At 35.9% G+C, this 20,893-nt stretch overlaps 1 protein-coding gene across 6 annotated transcripts in view; it reads right to left on the bottom strand.

The window, feature by feature from the left end:
- The window catches only part of CFAP47 (cilia and flagella associated protein 47), a 354,600-nt gene extending 334,324 nt beyond the window's left edge, over positions 1-20,276 (bottom strand). For 4 of the 6 annotated variants that reach the window (XM_053934674.1, XM_053934676.1, XM_053934677.1 and 1 more), the window contains exons 1-17: positions 17,694-17,749; positions 17,434-17,585; positions 15,279-15,394; positions 13,171-13,309; positions 11,767-11,995; positions 11,108-11,262; positions 10,242-10,375; positions 9,427-9,662; positions 8,563-8,755; positions 6,276-6,489; positions 5,751-5,903; positions 4,898-5,087; positions 4,696-4,792; positions 3,242-3,458; positions 2,335-2,579; positions 1,268-1,398; positions 41-163 (exon numbers count right to left, since the gene is read on the bottom strand). In XM_053934674.1, coding sequence (XP_053790649.1) covers positions 41-163; positions 1,268-1,398; positions 2,335-2,579; positions 3,242-3,458; positions 4,696-4,792; positions 4,898-5,087; positions 5,751-5,903; positions 6,276-6,489; positions 8,563-8,755; positions 9,427-9,662; positions 10,242-10,375; positions 11,108-11,262; positions 11,767-11,995; positions 13,171-13,309; positions 15,279-15,394; positions 17,434-17,585; positions 17,694-17,696 — 2,727 coding nt within the window. In that variant the 5' untranslated portion in view covers positions 17,697-17,749. Of the gene's footprint in view, positions 1-40; positions 164-1,267; positions 1,399-2,334; positions 2,580-3,241; positions 3,459-4,695; positions 4,793-4,897; positions 5,088-5,750; positions 5,904-6,275; positions 6,490-8,562; positions 8,756-9,426; positions 9,663-10,241; positions 10,376-11,107; positions 11,263-11,766; positions 11,996-13,170; positions 13,310-15,278; positions 15,395-17,433; positions 17,586-17,693; positions 17,750-20,114 lie in introns of those variants that run through there. The other 2 variants (XM_053934673.1, XM_053934672.1) reach the window with 1 other exon arrangement.
- Between the last annotated feature and the right edge of the window lie 617 nt (positions 20,277-20,893).

Raw genomic sequence — 20,893 nt, 5'->3', positions numbered from 1 at the left:
GCCCAAGGAATTAAGTGTGTTAGAAATACTTTTCTCTTACTTGGAAGTATGCATGGTTGTATCCTGTGTTTAGAATAGTGGCTGTCTTACAGGTAGTGAAACCAATTGGACTGTGAGCAAAGGATATACTTTGAGCCACAAACTGAACTTGAGTAGTACCAATCTATTAAAAAAAAAAGAGACAGATAAAACAAGCAAACCATATAACAGATTCCTAAGTACAAATAAATAAATCACCCTAATTTTTTTTCCCATTATGATCTAATAGGGTTGTGCAAATACATAAATTGCAAGTATTCAAATAGAAAAACAGCTTAAGTGTGAGAAAAGATTTACTCAATGTACTGAACTTATCTAGATTCAAATTGAACAGACTCAACCCTACAGATATTTCCAGACTAGTTTCAAAACCAATAAAAATATTTTAATTAAATTTAATTTAACAGCACAAACTCCATTAACTCCAAATGTGTGATCAGGACAAGATATTTCAAAGATATTAATAGTAGTAGAAATGCAAATATTCTAATTTACACACAACCTGGTTTACACGTGGCAAACTTCCAAGACTTCAAAAGAAGAGGAAGAAAAGAAAAATAGCTACTGGGAAAAAAAACAAAACAAAAACAAAAACAAAAACAGGCTCATCAAAAGAAAGGGAAAAGTTTTCTTGGTTCCCAGTAAAATTTCTAGAACATGTAGCCAGTAGAATTTAGTAAAAAAAAAAAGAAAAAAAAAAAGAAAAACTCTCTTCTTCATACTCCCTGGTATGCAATGTAAGATAACAAATAACTAACCAAAGCTGAATGTCTCTGTTTAGAAGACTACCCAGAACATTGCTTCTCAAATACCATGTTCAAATAACAACACAAAATTAAATTGTCTGTTATTACCTTGAAACTTTAAAACATACCTTCCCATGCACACCTAGATTTTTATTCCTTTAATACATAATAGATATATAAAAAACTGTTGTATCATCTCTCAACATTTGTTGAGATAACTAGCCCATAATACATAAGGACCACTAAGCTGTGATGCCAAAGGAAGAATATCATCAAAAGCAAGGAAAAGGTAAATTGTCTTTGCCTTGCCTTCTCCACCATGTCTTTGGAGCATACTCTTTAGTTAAACATGTAAAGTAAAAGCTATAGGAAATTAAAATATTCTAATAAAAAACAGATTATACTAGAAATATGTTAAGGTATTACTTGTTTAAAGAAATCCACACATTTTCCTTCTCTAAAGTTGTTACATGAATTGTTACCTTTGCAAAACATTTCAAGTGAATTGAATTTCCTTTGTGCACACACAAGGTGAATTGTCCTGTTTCTGGAGCATTGAACCCTGGATGCCAAACAGCTTCACACTCCACATCACTATAGGCCTCCACATACCCTAAATATATGTACATAATTTAGATGTTATAGCATACACATGGACAACTGTCAAATTGCATTTTGTAATTAGAAATAACATAGGCACGTAAAAGTGAAATGACCTATTACTGAATGTAAGCCTATATTACTTAGGTGTTGAACAATCTGATGAATTAAGTAAAATTAGGTCTTGGATTCTCATGAGCATTGAATAATTTATTAGTATCTTGCAGTAAAACACACTCAAAGTTCACTGGTATTTTTAGCCATGAATTATTCTAATAGTCAACATTGAAAAGAAAAATAAAAGATACTATCTTCCTTGCAGAATAGCAACTTGAAGGAAGATCATATACACTTTTTCGCTTGCAACTGAGTCTGAATTTGTATTAGCAGAAATATCTTTTCTCAAGAATCGTATCACACCTAATCCAATACAGTTAGCAGTTTGTTCTTTAATAATGGAGCTCCAACATATCCCTGCAGAATATTATTTTTTAAAGAGAAGACGGTAAAAGCTATACACACATCTAACAAATACTGATCCATGTTGCAAATGCAGACTAATCCCAGATTGAATTCCATTTATGTTACTCAACCTTCATCAACATTTCAGCCAGCTTCATTCATTGCTTTTGGAAAATTTCCTATTCTGATGAGCTGTATGATGGTGCTGCCCCACTCTTGAAATGTCAGCAATCTGTGCTGAGAAAAATGTTTACACAGCACTGCTGGCTGGGCATGAAAGCAGGGAACTGGACTGAGTGTGCATTCAGGGCAGGGCTTACACAGAGAATGCTGCTGTGGTGCTAAGCTGTGACCTGATACTGCTTTTGGGACACACTGATATTGACAGAAATCTAAAAATATAGTTTATAGCATCAGCTAAAAGTTAATCTTACTTAGTAGTGTTGATATATAAGATACATACACACACTGTATTTGCATAGCATACCTCTGGTTGGCTTTATAGTAAATGCAGATTTTCTATCTCCAGTTACAGGTCTCCAAGTAAAGCCTGCAGGATGGTTTCTGGGATTGCATACCCTGACAGTTCTTCTAAACTCTGTCCCTGCTAGGCAGCCAGGAATAGGAGTCAAAATCAGTTCCCTTTTGGACAGGTGAAGTTCAAGAGGCATTGCATGTGCAACCACCAGCACATGTCCAATGTGTTGGTTGTTTATTTTGTAACTGAAAGAGCTGTAACGCAAAAAGATGTCTCAATATTTTATGCACTTGTTCTGTTACAGTCAGAGTAAAATTTGCCTGAAATATAACCACTAGCAAGAAAATACTTAACAATTGAGTGTGAACATAAGACTGACAAGAGAAATGTTTGCAATTGGTGTGCATACTACTTAAATCATGTCAGAAGTGAAGATCATCCTAAAGGATGATCAGCCTCACACAGTCATTTTGACATTAGAAAACACAGAGTTCATACCAGCAGGCTAGAGAACAGGTTTTTTTATACATTTTCCCATTATCTGCATCAAAACACCTGAGCATGGATGCGAGTGATGGAATTCTAGGCTGGAAAGAGAACAGTATTTTCCATAAAAACTTCTCTTAGCAAATACAGCATAATAACAAACTTTTTCCCTGATGCACCTCTAGCTATATAAGGCTTTTCACAGGACAGATTCTTGTTTGTGGTGTAAAATCAAAAACAAGGAACAGTATTGTACTAGGAAAATTTTGCAACATAAAACTGCATTGATTATTGCAACGTCACCATAGATGAGTGTACAACATTAAGAATTATCATGACTACACTTTAAAATCAGCCAGGTAGTTTTTAAAAAAAAAATTTACTACTGTCAAGAAATTGTGTAAATCAAGACAAATATAAAAAGCCTTACCTTTTAAACACTCCAACAGTGCTTGTCTCAAACACAACTGGAATATGAGTTTTTGTAAGAGGAGGCACCACCTGAGACAACGGAGATGTCTCCTGCAATGCTGCAGCTTCAATCTCAATTTGTATCCAAATATGAACTGACAAGTTATTGATGATGTGCAGTTCTTTGGTTGTTGTAGAATACACACAAACATCACCAAAATCTATAGTAGAAGGACCTGAATTATATAAGAAATAAGATCCTCAACATTCAAAGGTAAAAGCTAATGCAAGGAAACATAACTACTCAAATACTATGAACAAATGCTCTAGTTCTTCTAATTACAAACTTAGTCAGCTACAAAAATCCTGTAGTGGAACAAATTATCACTAAAATGTGGAAGTAAATATCATCCATTTTCTGTGAGTGTTTTCAGCAGTACAAGTCAAAAGCCAGCAACATTTATTTTTTAATTGCGCTTGTTTTAGTCAATTGGTAAAATAGGAAATCAGTGTGCTCACTACTAACAGGACTATTAATAACCATAAATACTTCTTTTTGTTAAGCAGATATTTAAAAGGAAAAATTGCCACCAATTCACTGAAATTTTATGTATACAACCTGTTGAATTTCTCCCTAATGTGCAACCATTTGGTTTGATAATTCACATCATGTGATAATCACAGAATTATTTCAATACCTAGTTTACTGATATCACCAGTCTTTAGGTTGGTTTATTAACTTCAGTGCTCATGGCACCAATCAAACCTCTTAAAAAACTCTCAGTACTTTTTGTATTATGATGTTTATCTTGTTCTTTTTTTCCACAAGTATATCAGTTTACACTGTTACACAATTCAAGTTCTGGCTTGATCAAAATTTAAAAAAGCCCAGGAAGTACTGAAAATTTACTTTGTGCTGCAAAAAAAAAAAAATTACTGAAGAAAAGCTGTCTTTAAAATAGACCTCTAGCAGTAACAAGTGTTGTTAATAAGTCACTTAGAAGTTTTAGAAGGTGTTACTCCCCATCAAGAACATTATCCTGAAATTTTTTTGATGAAGGATCCTAAAGTTTTAGTTTTTGGGAGCATCAATTTTCACTGTTAATTCCCAGAAATATTCTGAGTACTTCCATGAATCTTGCTGATATTAATGCTGGTCCAGGTGCTACCCACTAACAAGGCCTAAGGGGATGAGTAACTCCCACACTATGCTGTGATGATTTCTCAGTAAGAGGTTGTGATATGAGCAGTCTTCAAAGGAAACTCTTCTTCTACATGTTCATACCTAATCATATCTCAGTATTTGCTGAGAATTACAAAGCTTTAGTGAAATACTACTGTAGGTCTCAAGCTGCCTACCAAATTAAACTGTTTTCTGTTTAGGGTAAACAAGTATATTCATAAAATGTGTTACTATACATAAGTGCTTTTATAACAACTATATGCAATTTGCAACCAAATTAAAAATCTTACCAATAAATACTTGATGAAGCTGTTTGTGTGTCAAAGTTCGACTACAGTCTTCCTTCTCCTGGGCAGAAGATGGCATAGGACTAAACCAGCTCCAAACCTGTGATAAGCACAAGACACTTCCTCAGAGCAGGATCAAAATTCTTAAGATTTTTTTATATGGTAAGCACATTATGCTCACATATTACGCAAGCATTTAACTTACTCCTTCGTTTGTAGATTTGGAAACAATTGCTGCCAATTTTCGACTAGTTAACATGCCATTGTCATCTAAAGGAAGCATTTTGGGCTGTGGCTTCTCCATGGGAAGCTCTTCGATTGAGATGTTTGGTGACTTAAGACCTTCAGCTGGTTTAATGCCTATGCTCACAGGATTGTTATAAATACAAAACTGCCTACAGGAAAGGAAAAAAAAGAATGTGGAAATCTAAAAGTATGAGCATTCCATGATCTAAACATTAAATTATTTAATATTTTTAAACAAAACAATTAATATTTTAAGTAGGAATATTTTATTATTTAAAAAACCCTCAAGCACAGAAAATACCTTGAAAATACTTTTATTGTTTTGGTTTTTACTGTAAGGTAAGTCTAGAGGACCAGTCAGATTAAAGAATTGAATCTGCTTCAGTGCACAGAATATATAGTAAGTTACATACTGAATCTGTTACTTGGGGTGAACTAGCAATCCTAGTTGGAAATACATACTTATTATATAAAGAAAATCCAAAATAATCAATGTTATTTTTTTCCTATTAACCATAACCAAGTATTCTTAAAACGTCACATTTTAATTTAAGATCACTTTAAGATTAACTTCAAGTGCCCTGACTCTATCCCTACATTTCACCCTACATTTAGACACTTTTTATGTGTCTAAATACTTGAAACAAACAGGTTTTGAATGCATTATAAATGAAAGTCCCAAGATCATAAGCATATTGGCATGGGACAAATTTATGTATATAATCAGTGACACTAAATTAATTCTGCACATATGCTCATATATTTTGTGTATGAGCCTAAAGAATTTATTTACCCTTTAAACTAAGTCTTACCTAGCAGCCTTTTTTTCTAAACGACGCTGTCTTAAACGAGAAATGAAGTGTACATAGTGTTTCTTATTTTCTTCTCTTAACAGTCGTTCAGAGTCAGTATAAGCAAATTCTGGGTCTACGTAATTATATCTCTCAGTCTTTGTGAAAATAGTCCTAAATATTTAAAGAGAACTGTAGTTTCATTATACATGTATAATGATACTGGGTCTTGTTAGAATGAAAACATAATTGATTTTGATACATATATATTTCATTCTATTCTTTTAATCCCAGCTGATTATTAATACTTGACTTTGTAAAGGCAACCATAAAAATGAAATATTGCAAGTGTAATAGCTACATTTGTAGCTTCACATAAGAAAACTCAATAAATTTATGTGCAAGAGACTCAAGAATGCAATAAATTTTAAAGTACTTTCAGTCTGTAAAAAACTCAGCAAAATGTCATATGAGTAACCAATCTTGATCTACTATATGATATATATAAATGTGTGGATTTAAATATTAGATTCACGTAATTTTTACCTGTACTTTTTATTCCATTCACTAGGCCTAAGGCTGGCTGCACGATCATTGGGAAAGGCTATAAGCGCGTCATCCTCACAATTCCTGTTTTTCCGATGAGTATGTATTTGTGTTTGGGTTGATTTAAGGATTGCCACAGGTGCTGTATCACTGAGCTGTCCTGTGCCACGAACTACAAACTGTCCAGTTGCATTGGAAATCAAGGGTGTTAGACCTTGAAATTAAAAAAAAAAAAAAAAAAAACAAAAAAAAACAAACAAACAAAAAAAAAACTTAAACTAATATTTTCTAAACAAAATTCAAAGTATTAGAAAATATATCTAATTTACAATGGTCTACCCATACCCAGCAGCACAACAGTCAGTCACCCATCCCACAGTGTTTTCCTCAGACAAGAGGGAAGAAGCCATTCACATCATGCCAAGAGCCAAATGCTTCCCTTGGCCTGGATCACAGAAACAAACACCAGAGCTCAAACCAGCTGTGTCCAGCTGTGATGCTATGTCTTGCACAGACACATCATCAGACACTCAGAGCTGCCTGTCACAACAGCAATCACAGTGTCCCAAAGCCATCTTAAGGGCTGCAAACAGAGGCATGAATTTTGACAAAACCTCCCAAGCTGGAACTACTAAAAAGACAGCTCAGTTCTTTTTCACTCTAGTTTTAGAAAAGCATATATACATGAACATTAAAAAGTAAACTATGGCAGAAATAAGGTCAAACTTCAACTGCCCTTTCCTTCCTCACTTGCAAAAAAAAAAAAAAAATTGATCATTAAACATATTTTTAACCCACTTTAGCCTTACTTTAATCCACCAACAAAAAAAATCAAAAAGTACTTTCCATCTTCTAAGTCATAAGAGTGATTACAACTTTCACTGGCCAGAAAGGCACAGCTTGCAAGAAGCTTCATTCTAGTCTCTCCCCTAGCTTCACTTGAATAGAGAGACACAACTACACATACTCATCCACAGACACTGGGAGAAGGCAACAGGAAGATACAGAACCATCTAGAAAAGGATCTAAAAAAAAAATAAAAACATTTTTCCTCCAAACTTCAATGAAGCTTAAAAGCAAAATGCAGATATCCCTCGTGAAGTTTTTATAAACCTGTAAATAGGACCAGAACTGGGACATCAATAGAGCAAATGGTAGACAAGAGCATGTACAAAGCCTGAAAAAAACTGAAAAATACATTAAGTCTTTGATCCAAAAAATACACTTCTTCTAATTGGATTTCTGAAGCAGGAAAACTAAAGGAGCTCTGGATTTCAAAAATAAAACAAAGAAATTGCCAAACTTCAGTTTTTCATCAAACCATGGTTGATAGCCATGGATTGGAAATACTTTCCTGAAAGTAGGAGGAATGCCCACTGGTTTATCAAACATTCTAGTACTTGTAGGCAGAACGGTATCTTATAATTTCTTTCCAGTAACTTTCAGTTTTTACTCCCCCACAATGGAAAAAATGGGTATTGCCTTCCTGTTTCTCATTAGGGAGTATATCTCAAGCTGGCAGCAGCAAAAGAGAATTCAAGTTCCCCTCCTGCTCTACACACAGCCACCACATGCACCAGTGCACAGATCAGGAGATTGCACTGGTGCTGCAGAGGCTGCAGCACATTTGATGTTAGAAAAAAAATCACGTTTGCCATGACAGGTTTATAATCAAGTGACAGCTGAGTCAATCTACTGCAAAGTGGCTGTTCATGGAAAACATTTGGAACACAAAGAACAAACTACAGAATAATTATTGGATATCCTGAAAGACTCTTTATGCTGGCACATGAGGCTTCACGAGATGGGAAGAGTCAGTGGACACAGGAGCTTTAGCAGGCTGTATGAACTGGCAAATTCTTCTGGCAGTAGCAACTTTGAATCAATGAAGAATTTTCTGTTATCTTTCCTAGTTCTTCCTGTGTTTTACATATCTCTCAATTTACTCCTGAAACATCTTAGCACTGTGCAGAGGCATCACTTGCAAAAACTGAACCTTATAAATGTCAGATAACCATATGATGAAAACTTATGCTTTAATAGTTCAATTTTTTGATAAAATTATGGGAGGGTGTACCATTATTTTAGCCGTTGTTTTGCAGTCTTATGGGACATATAACTGAGACATACAACTGTATGGGACATACAACTGAGCATTCCCTCCAGTCCCAAAGAGATATTACTTTTCACAAGCAAACTAAAAATAGTAAAAAATTCACTTTTAAAATGCTAAAAATGTGCTTTTAGAACACTTTATCACTTGTCACTTACGTTTTTAGCATCTTACCAGGATTAATTGTGAATACAATGCTTGTTTGTTTAGATTTGCACACACCATGTAAGGTCAAATATATTTGATGAAAGGGTTTTGTCTTCAAAACAGCTACATTATTTTTATCTACTCCTGTACCAATGATATCAATAATTTGCTTCATGTCAAATGTTCCTATTTGATGTGGAGAAAATGAAATGATCACTTCCTGGAAAAGAAAACTCATTATGAGACATATGAAACAATAAAGAGTCAAGTTTTATGTAATTCTCTATATGACTGAGTCCCTAAGCCACTTCTCTCCACACCTACCTCTAAGACAAGTATTCAAAATAGAGTTTCCAGAATATGCCAAGAGGCACGCAAAAATTAGCAATATAAGGTAACATAAAAATGTGACAGATCAAAACGCAACAAAGTCTTATTTGTTCACTTCTGAGAGATATCTTGTGCCCTGACTTATTGGTTTGGGAAATTGTAAATGTTTCCATATTTGACTCACTATTTAGCAAAATTTCTTCCATTAAAAGAAATTTTATCTTACTTGAGTATTTGTGATTTACTGAAACAAATTAAAAGTATCTTTCAAAAATACCTGCATATAAATCAATCTTCTCAAATGAGTAAAATAAAAAAAAAATTACAGATAGGAAAACCCATGTAAAGTTGCCAATCTTTTTTCCTAATTTAAAATAGTATTTGTTGCTTCCAGGAGTAGGGAAAGAACATTAAGGGACTGTAAAAAAATTTATTGGGCTGATATTAAAAGCCATTGCTACTGAAATGAAATTCCTCTGGTTTACTTTCAAGAAATTCCATTGCTAAACACTGTGAAATAATCTGCACAGTTACATAACCTAAGAGAAAAGAGAGAGTTACCTTTTCAGAATTTTTTTTAAGTTTTCCTCTTGCAGGAAAAATACTGAAGTGAGCAGTCTTGTGGAATCTGAACGTTACTGGAAGGAACTTGGATTCATTTTTCATTGTGCACACAACTTGTGCTTGTTCCCCCAAATAACAGTCCTCAAAATTAATTACTGTTCCTGGCTTAAAAGTTAATATCACAGGAAACCCAGAACCAGTCAAAGCTAAGTCCACGTGATGAGAATGACTCCCTGCATTAGACAAACACAAAAATGAGCAAACAAACAAAATCCCTCTCACACCCATTATCTCACTAACAGGAAAGTCATGCTGTAGTTGTACAGTCACAAAAACAAAATAATGCTACAAACCAGTATGTTTTATAATGCAGTTTTTAAAAACCTAACACAGAGATCCTTACTTCTGTTAGATAATGCATTCCCTCAGTAAGAAAGTTGAGGATGAACAAACATGGACTTGAAAATGCACAAAACTGGTATTACAAAAGTGTTAGTGACTTGCAAATTACTGGGGGTGCTTTATTTCCTTCAAATATTTACATTTATAATTTATAATTATGATAATTTTTATTAAAGTGATAGGTGTTCATTCATAAATCCCTCCTTTCTACTCACTGTTCACAGAGGTTTTAGTGCTGAAGCATTCAAGATGCAAGTTAATTTGTGTTGATATAAACAAACAAACAAAGCAAGTGTACCATAAAACTATTAAGATAACCAAGAATTTTTTTTTAAGTTTAAGAAGTCAAGATATACAGTTTTACCATCCTTGTATACATTTCTGACGGTGACTATCCATTTCTAACATACTTGTGGTTGCTGTGGCACCACCACTGATGTTCGGCAGCCAGCTACCTCTCTTCCCAACAGTTTCAAATCTCAGAAACAGGACATAATCTTGAACCAGTGATGCATCATTCACTTCAAAGTCTCTTTCAAACTTTCTGTAAGAGTCACAATCTCAAGTTAAAAGATGGTAAAAAAAAAAATAAACCTCCAAGCCCAACCCACAAGAAATCAAGACGTATTTTTAACATCCATTCTGGCTTCTTTGTTGTCAGTAATCGCTTGAATAAATTATGTTTATACTTCCTTTCAGAAAATGCAAATAATAACAAATTTAAGCTCATCAGTATTTCTGTGCTTATTTATACTGCTAATTTGATATCTTTTCCAGTCTATAACAGTTTTCTAAACTAATATCACATGCATAATAACTACCTGCATTGGATTTAAGTAAGGGAAAATGGCAAGAGTGCGTTTGCTTTTTCTTTTCCTTATCCAAGAAGAAATGTTTCTTTATGTTTAGTTTTGGATTTTGTTTTAAGGTTTTTTTTAATGAGATGACAGCTCTCCAAAATGCTTCACTCTCTTGATGCAAAATCAAGAGAGTAGCAAAATCTAATAAAATTCTTTTTCTCACAAAACCATCTTAACAATTCTTGGTCCAAATACACCCTTAGGGTATTATAAAACATAAAATCATAGAAACACTTCAGGCTTTACTTTCTTATCAGAATCACAAAAAGAAACTTCTTTTAACACACATAAATACATAAGAAGTTACTCAAATATTTTGCAGACATACTATCTCAAAATTTTCTCTAACACAGCTCTTGCAAAACAGTATAGACCAACCAACTTGTGCGTGCATTTAATTGCTATCACTCACTCACTCTGGACTAAAGCAGAGTGTAATCAAAGATTTTTCATAAGGCTGCAAAGTTCCTTGATTTGGAACACACAAGATCATGGTGGAAACATCTACATCTTTAGTTTTCAGGCCTAAGTCATGTAAAACAGCATCTGTAGTCCCCTGAAGATCTGTCCCCTAAAAAAAAAAATCAAAATATGGAATAATTCAGCTTGTTCTGCTTTCCCTTTTGTGTTTTTTTTTTCCTACACATACATTTTCACATATAACAAACAGAAAGACATAATATAGGAAATAGCAGTCACATAGTTACACAGCATATGGCTAATTAACCAATTTTTAAATCAATTTCATGTCAATGTCTTGAATTCTCTTTTTTAAACACAATTCCCAGATTATTTCACTATCTGAGAAAAACAAGTGAAATCACAGATTATTAATATTTTAGAACTCAAATTGTATTTTGATAACTCCTAGTAAATAATAATTGAAAAACTCAATTCCAGGGTTAAATTGAAATTAAAAGCGTGTTGGTTGGACACACATTTCAGAAAGCCCATTGACCAGGAAATAGTATGACATAGTAAACAATACTAGAAGATGAATGTTGAGAAAAAAAAACGCAAAAGCAGAAATGAAAACAAGTTTTTGACTAAAATAAAAACTAGAGGAGTTTCTTACCATCTCTCCTCCAATGGCATTGTCTTCCAGTACTGCTACCCAGTCCATACACTCAGGGCTTTCATTGTATAAATATATTTGTTCTGTCTTTGAAGTCCCAAAGTAAAGAGGTCCAAAGTTAATGCACTTCAGTACTTTTCCACAATTTACTCCAAGAACTTTAAGAACTTGTTCAACCACAACACCTTTGATCCAAACTTCAGTGCAGCCACGACTTTCCAACTCCACTCTGCCAGTTAGATCAGCAAGCAGCAACAGAAAACACAGAGAAGAGTTAGAAATAATCCATTTGGTTAATTTGTTTTAATTAGTATCTCTGCCAAAAAAGAAAAAATTACCCAGTCCAAGCATTCAAATCACTATTTCCATAGATAAACAAAGTGGGAGAGCAGGGCAAGTGAGCATGTCCTTGATAATGCCCTACAGGAATATCACCAATCAGGAAAAATCACACATGACATGGAGGAGTTTTGGGTTTGATTTGGTTTTCCAACTTTTTTAAATGTTGGAAACTATAGGAGTAACAACTGCAAAGAATCAGGAGGTGTCCACAGACAACTTACATGCCTCTTATCTCTCAGAGTCTTTACATCTAAATATCAATTTTAGCATATAATACCTAATGTTCTTGTAGGGAACAGGAGCTAGAAGTTCATCTGAAGAAGCATGAAAGAACTGCAGCTATTCCTGCCTGGAAGCTTGATTTTGATGATTCCAAAAATCACCAAAACAAAACACCCAACAAATCAACCACTCCCTAGTCCCACACTGCCCAGAGAGGTTGTGGACTCCCCACCACTGGAAGTGTTCAGGGACAGACTGGATGGGGTTGTGAGCAACCTGGGCTGGTGGAAAGTCCCAGCCCATGGCAGAGGGGTTGGAAATACAGGATTTTAGAGTCCCTTCCAAGCCAAACCATGCTGGGATTCTAAGATTCTGTAAGATATGTATTTAAAAGCAATCTACTCCAGTGTCGCAAATACATTCCATCCAGTGAAAGTAAGATAATCCAAAGAACACCAAAAATTTTCTGAGACTCCTGAAACACACAGAGTTAAAAGAAAACATGCACTTACTGAAGGTAAGAAAATTAAGGAATACAGGATGTGCAGGAAAGTAAAAGATACAAAAGCTCCTGGTTATTTTTATTCTGAGAAATGTGCAAACATCCCAGAGCATTACAAATTATAACAGATTTTTATTAACACAGCCAAGTATACAATTTATCACTTTTCTGTGGAGGTAATATAAAAATCAAATTAATTTAATAAAACTAAATACTGAAGACAGCAACTGACAGTTAGGAACTTTATTTTTTTAGATAAACAGTCATAGTAAAGATAAGAATTAATAACAGACAAAAATAGAATTTATAGAGCTGTATTTCTTCAGTCATACACTCACTTCATCATTTCTTTGATGGCTCCAGGTACATCTGTGCAGATATCCACTTCAATTTTCCTTACAGATTTTGGCTTTACAACTCCTCTGGCAGGTTTAATGTTAAGCAGGACAACCCCATCATATAATATTCTAAATACACCTAAAAAAACCCAGAGCAATCAACAGAATGCTATACAATATAAAGCTGTAGATTTAGATGCTTCTATTACACACTTGAAATTACACAACTGTACATAATGCAAATATTTAAAAGCAGTGTATCTTTCTATGAAAACAGGAAACATAGACAATCTTTTTACAAGCTATTTCTAAGCATCATCATTTCCAGGATTTCTTTAATTATTACACCCATATGTCCAATTCGATTTTGCAAGCTGAGATTGTAACAGGAAAGGTACTCATATTCCAAACAAAAGTGACTGTATCATGAAGTAGCTGTAAATAACACCTTCAAGATATACAAAACTCTAAGAGGCTACAGTAGCCAAAAAGTTAAGGGCATACTGCAGGGTAACAACACCTCCTATGATTTGGTCCATACCAAACACAAGTTACTGCAGAAGAGAACAGTATATATTTCTAGGTTATACAAGTATTTTTTAAACTGTGAAAAAAACCAGTATTTAACCAACAACATTAATTATCTGACATTATATAATAAAAACAAAGAAATTGTTTCAAATGTACAAAAAATGCACTCTTTGATTTAATATGAAAGATAATCTCTGTTATGAGATGAGAAGCAGGAACAAAGGACTCCTCTAGTGCATGGAATGACAGATGAAATGCAATCCTTGAGCCTCAGGCCAGCACAGAGCACTTCCTGTTCACAGAGTTTACATGCTGCCTGTTACTGTGCCCTGCTGTGTTATGATTCACAGACCCTACAAAAACACAAGATTCAGCTGCTCTTCCCTTGTCTGTCCCCAAGACATCCTCTACTAATCATCACCTTCTTTCTAATTTTCACCCAATCCTATAAAACTCCACCATGCGGCCTGCATGTACCATGCAACAGAGTTTATAACTGGAAATAGTTCCCTACACTATATGAAAAGAATAATTATCATACAACCTAGTTGTAGAACTGTGTGTATATATGTATATATACACTACATCTTTAAGATTAACTGGCTAGGAAAAACACCCACAATAATTTCTCCTTTTACTTCATGGAAAAAAAAATTAAAATATTTGCTTCTGAAAAGATTCTTCTTCATCTATACAGAAATTTGTCCTTTTTTTTTTTTTAACATTGCAACTCTGTGTTTCTGTAATCATGTATTTTCTCTTGTTAAAATATCTCATATGAAAATCTAGGAGAGAAATCTTTCCACAATTTTGGCCTAACGCAAAAAAAAGATAGCCTTTAATGTAAAAAGCAGCAGTACAAATGAGGAACAAAAATAATTAACTGCCTTAAATTTGTTGTTTGAAACTCAGCATAGTTGCTACACTGCCTCTGGAGAAAGGAGTCTGCAACTTTGTCCAGTGCAAAAGGCAGTCAAACAGGTTATTTGGATCATGCAAGCATTCTTAAACTCCTTTGTCCATGTTTCTTGCTCTCCTTGGAATAGCTGCCAACAGAAATTTAAGGATGTGCCTGTTGTAAAAGCTGCAGGATTTCAAAAGTTATGGCAGCAAGATAAAAGGCCTCTCATTATCTTCTAGCAACAAATACAATTCAATTCCCATCACAGAGGACTTCAGCTCGGGAAGTTCAGGGCACTTGCAGTTGTTTATTCAAGAGACAGGTCTGGGGATCACAGAAGCACAAAGCAAGAGCAGACGTGATTTGCTGCTCTCTATGCTGGGCACACTAAGGCAATGAGCAACTATTATTTTTGCATCTTCCAAATGGGACTCAAAAGTAGAGAACTCATAAAATTTTCAATGTTCTGAAGTATTTTTTCTTTCCTAAATGGAAATACAGTACTGGCTATATAAAAAGTGGGCCACGTACAACACCTGCAGCTACCATACTCATAATCCGCATGACCCAAAATCCCAGTTAATTGCTACTTGGTCACTGAAGTGTTAACTTGTATAAAATTACTTTTTCAATAAAGTATAATATTTGTATGATTTAATGCATATTAAATATTTACCTGAAATTGTTCCATGGTTAGAAATACTAATCTCTTTAGTAACTAGTTTATTGTTTGCAGTCATTTCACCAAAATTAACCTCTGACTCTATCTCCAGATCACAGTATGGAATCAATCTGCAGAGAAAAGACAACATAATATTTCCCATACCTTTGCATTTTAAAAGAAATTTGATTAAGCACTCCAGTGGAAGAGAGTTCTCCTTTTGTATTAGTTCTCCTGTCAAGGTTTTGGCAATTTACTTCAGCACTACAGCAGACACAGGGGAGATCTAAAAGATAGGTACTTATCTACCAGACTGTTTAATGGCTCAGTATTCTAACTTTAAAACCATACAGCTATAAACTATATAAACAATTAATCAAAACTGAATGCACACATTTCTACTTCATTTTAAATACTTAATTACAGTACTTGAAGAAAAACTATACTGAGTTAGTTGCATCACAAAATAAGACCAAATAATTCACCATAATTCATTATGAGCTGCTTGAACTAAAAGCAGAGTTTACACTTTTTTGTTTGATACATACTTTATGTGACTTCAACAATAGACAGAAGTGGGTAATGACACAAGCCATGAGCTATTTCTATTATTTAAGAACCTCAGCCAGTGAGATGACATCACTGTATTGAGTACTTTTTAGCCGTAATGAAGAGATCACGTCTCAGGAAACTTGTATTTTAAAAGTCTCCAATTTTTAATACAATGACATCTGTGATCTCACATAAACTGTGTTTCAAATCAATTGGAATTTTACATCAGCACAGCAGTCTATCTCCTCTTAACCACAAATAGGAACATGCAGGAACAATTCCATCTCCTGATCTGTGTCACAACATTGTGCAGAAGAAATAAGGGAGAAGAAAAATAAATATATTTGATCAAGTGAGGTAGATCCTGCCCAAATACTCTACTGCATAAAGGGGAGGGGAAAGGAACAGAGAAAAAAATTAATCAAGAAATGCCACAGCAGAATTTGCTTTCAGGAGTTTCAATACACTTTTTCATTCTCTTTGATAATTAATTGTAATGTAAAAAATAGTTTAGTAAATTCTTGAAAGACATGATGCTAGACCAACAGGATGTCGCAAGAAAAGAAAATAAATTAAAAATAGGAGTCAGCTATTAAAGCTAGAATACACTCAAAAAATTGTAAAAATTTTATTTTCCAAGTATCCAGATAGTCTTACAAGAAGCTTTACTGGAAGAATGAAACAGAAGTATTTCTCCTCTCAAGATCCAAATATCTCCTTTCCCAAGTGGACAGAAATAAGCATATATTCAAAATGCAATGAGATTTTCTAATAGATACAGACCTGCAAAAAGCAGGTAGTCAAGTTAAAAGGTTGGGGGCTAGTGTTGTAATACAGTGGGAGGTTTATTTGTTTGCTTTGGTTTGCTGGTTGGGGTTTTTCCATGAAGCTGGAATTTACTGCTTTTGCATGACACAATATACATTTTGGAAAGCACTGATTGAAAGGAATCAAAGTATACTTGTTTTTCCAAACACACACACACACAAAAAAAAAAAATTCTTAAAGCATGTTAACATTTCCCCCACAAAAGACATTTAAACATGAAGATGTGAAATACTTTAATCTGTTGCAAGTCCTTTTCAGAAAGGAGTCACCAGCAGTAGCATTATCATCCTAAGTGGTTTTTACCTTCACAATAACAGTCTGATAAAAATTTTCAAAAATCCTTGAACAAGTGACATTGCTCTAAAACATGCACCTTATTTTTAGAATTAGGCAAGATATGTTTCATTGTAATCCAGATTTGCAACTGTTACTAACAATTACTGTAAAATCTTCTATATCAGTGGTTCAGTATGAACAGAGCACATTAAGAGTAGTTGTTGACTTGTCTAATAATACAGCATTCAAAATTATCATAACAAAGTTAGAATAAGGCAAAACTAAAAATCCAGACTCTCTGTGGTTTTAGAGAGAAATCACCCCAATGAATTTCTTACCCGTGTGCTGCTCTGCAAAAAAAAGAAAAATCTTTCTTTTGTAAGAAAGCTTAACGTTTGTTTTCCATGCAATTGTCAGACTAATTACAAAGCCATAATTGACATGTAGAAGTAAACTTCCCACAAGATTAAACTGTAAATATTAACAGCAGTTCATGAGCTTTTGAATATCATACCCAAGCACAGGGATATGAACTACGTCATCATCTATTAAAAGAGTTAGTTTATCCTGAAGATCTTCTGCACACTGGGGAGTATATTCCACAACAGCTTTAACCTGAAGTCCAGATGCAATGGGTTTTTCTGGATTTTCCACAATCAATTTAAACTGCAATTAAAAAAAAAAAAGGGTTTTAATTGTTATACATTTCTAGATTAAGAAGGATTAACATGTAGTTTATTTTCAGTACAATACAAAGTTTAAATTAAAACTTACCATGAACTTAAATGCAGGATTTTATAATTTCACTTCCCTATTTACTGAAGTTCAGACTTTTACAGAAAAAGAGAAAGACAGAATGAATTAGCAAAATTTTCTAGTCTTTCCAAGAGATCTCCAGATTTTCCTACTATTGCAAAAAAACCTTCTGAAGCACCACAAAATTAAATCAGCTATTACTCAGTTAAGAATACTTTTAGTGCCTGAGAAAGTAACAAGGATTAAGTTTCAGTTCAAAGCAGCAACAAAAGGGGACAGGTAAGAGTTTCCTCTAGGTCTGACTGACATCAACAGAAAGTCTCACTGCTCATTGAAAATCTGCTTGAAAAGCCCAAGGCACCTCCAGTGCTGGGAGTCAAATGAAAGAGAAAAGATCCAGAAGGACTGAAAATACTCTTTCCTCTCTCAAAAAAAATTATATTGGACTTGTCAGGAAGCATCTGTTTAAATAAAACACCTCCCACACCTTTCCTTGAACAGAAGACACAACCCACTAGCACACAGAGGAAAATCCAGCATTTCCCACATTCCTAGGAAAGCCTCAAAGTAAAGTCTAGAGCTTCTCTGGTGGTTCAGTCTCCTTAAAATTCACATTACCCCATGCACAGTGGGCTTCTGCTCTTTATGTCCAATTTAAATATGTTTTATTTCCAAAAGACAGTCTTCCCAGTATTGTCTAAGTTTTCTGTTCTAGTTTATGTTTTGAATACGCAAACATAATTTAATTTGCTGTTTCTGATGCTTGAGCATCTCCTCCTATTCCTTTAGAATCCTCATAGCAGTATGAATTTTCAGCTGAAGGAAATTTATATCATGCACATCATGATTATGGGCTTGATATTGAAAGAGTAGCCATGTTTTAATTCTGAGGTGTGTAGAATCTATCTGTTCTCTACAAAGAATTAAACATCTAAGCATATGCATTTTATACAAGGCAAAATCATTATTTTATACTAGTAATATTCAATTAAGCCTATGGAAAACTGTTTGTGAACTTTATTCCTTGGAAGGTGTTTCTTGGACACGCACTATGACAGCTGAAGGAAGGTTATTTTTCAGTGCTTGCACTTTATGCATGAAATGCACCAGAATGTATTTAAGAGGAATCATACACTTCAGAGCCTTGTAATCACAGATAGCATCACAAGGTCTGGGAATGAGAAGGGGCAACACAACAGACCTTTCTGGAACTGAGGGTGTGAAGTGGAAATCTTGTCCCCTAGCTGTCATCTTGGTCATCTCTCATGTATAGTGCCATAAAAATAGACAGCAAAAGGCTAGAGTTAATCACAGAGGGAAACACGACAAAACTATGATTTAGTAACCTTTTCTCTTTTCTAAAACTGACTCTGCCTTTCTGCTTCTGGAGCACATGAAAAATTGATAAGGCTGATGAAAAGTAACAAAACAGAATAAGCACAGCCCTACGAAATCAAGCACTCTCGACACTTTCCAGCTCACACCAAAAGTCTTCAGCTACAGTTTAGTAAGAATCAAGCTGCCACTCTTGCTCTCAAAAAGAAAGGCTCACTACTCAAATAGTGAAATTAGTCAAAGTACTTCAATTGTCTGAAAATCAGATTGATGACTACCCTGAATAATTCATAGTTCAAGCTGCTATGAACAAAAAAGCAACATCAGCTTCTGTTCAACCCCTGATGCAGTTCAGCCCAACCTTTTTATCTGAATTTTGGCATAATTTACCAACAATAAACCACTAACCACAGCAGGCTTTTGCTGGAGCCACACACATTACAAGGGCTCAACTGGTTAGAACTGTAGTGATGCATTTGCCTTTAAAAAGCCTGGCAACGCAACGACTTTTCCAGAACTTATCAGATATTATTAATAGCAATCATACTATCTTGAGAAAAGATTGCAAATGTCCTCTTTTCTGAGAAAGCTCTCAGCAAGCAAGCGCCACAAGGGGGCTATTCCAGTCAAAAAACTTAAAAGCATGCAACTTAGAAATGAGGTAAGAGAGCAGTCACTTCCCAGATTTGGTGTTCACAGCACAGCAAAGTGACCCATTTTTACAGAATGTTCCCCGGAGTCGCGAGGAACTCATGCACTTCTTGCCGGATGAATTCTGGAGTGCACAAAGCCAACAACGGACCTGACCACAGAACCACTAAGGTTGGAAAAGGCCTCCACCATCATCAAGTCCAACTGCTAATGGGTGATGTAGTAAGGACAGCCTGTTTCTTTCTACTGAAACTATGGATTTAAGAAAGAAGGAAGCTATCTCTAAACTGCCCACAGCCTCGGCAGAATTAAGAACCGGGAAGCTCAGGGTTCTCTTCGTTCAGCCGCTGTTCTCGGCTGGAGGAGCAGCCCCAGGCCAACGCAGCGCGGCCGCTGTTCGCAGAGAGGCGGCCGCGGGCACGCCCCGCCGCCTCCCTCGCGGCCGGCCCTCACCTGGGGCTCGTGTGGCGGCAGCAGCCGCAGGTGGCAGGCGCCTGCCCGCAGGTTCTGCACGGTGAGCGCGGCGCGGTAGCGGCTCCCCGGCACCGTGTCGCTGAAGCGCAGCTCGGCCGGGGCGATGCGCACCCCGCACACGTCCCGCCACCGCTCCGCCATGGCCCGGCCGGCCGCCAGCGGCCGCTTAGCAACGGACGCGGGGCGCTGATTGGCGGAAAAGCCGCGGCGAGGCCAAAACCCACCAATCGGAGCAGGAGACGCGGCCGCGCTCGGGTGAACTCGGCTGGGTTCGACCCGACCCGACCCGGCTCGACCCGACCCGATCCGATCCGATCCGATCCGATCTGACCTGGCCCGGCTGGGCTCCGAGCAGGTGACGCAGGAACGCGTTCAGGTGGAGTTTCAGTGTCTACAGACACAGGGGGACTTCTTGACCTCCCTGGGCAGCCTGTTCCAATGCTCTGGCACTTTCAACATAAAGTTTTTCCTCATGCTGTGGTGGAACTTCTTTTGTTTTAGTTATGGCCGGTGCTCCTCGTTCTGTTATTGTGTACCACTGAAGAGTCTGTGACCACCCTATTGGCACCTACTTTGAGATATTTATATGCATAAATGAGATCTCCTCTAAGTCTTCTGTCCAGACTAACCAGACCCCTCAGTCTCTCCTCATAAGAGATGCTCCAGACCTCTCCTCACCTTTGTGGCCTCTGCTGGGCCCTGTCCAAGAGCTCCTTTGTCTTCCTTGTGCTGAAGAGCCCAGAACTGGACACTGCAGA

This window comes from Vidua chalybeata, chromosome 2 (assembly GCF_026979565.1).
Source record: "Vidua chalybeata isolate OUT-0048 chromosome 2, bVidCha1 merged haplotype, whole genome shotgun sequence".
NCBI lineage: Eukaryota > Metazoa > Chordata > Aves > Passeriformes > Viduidae > Vidua > Vidua chalybeata.
Note: the sequence above shows the minus strand (reverse complement) of the source record. Positions and strands in the feature narration are given on the sequence as shown.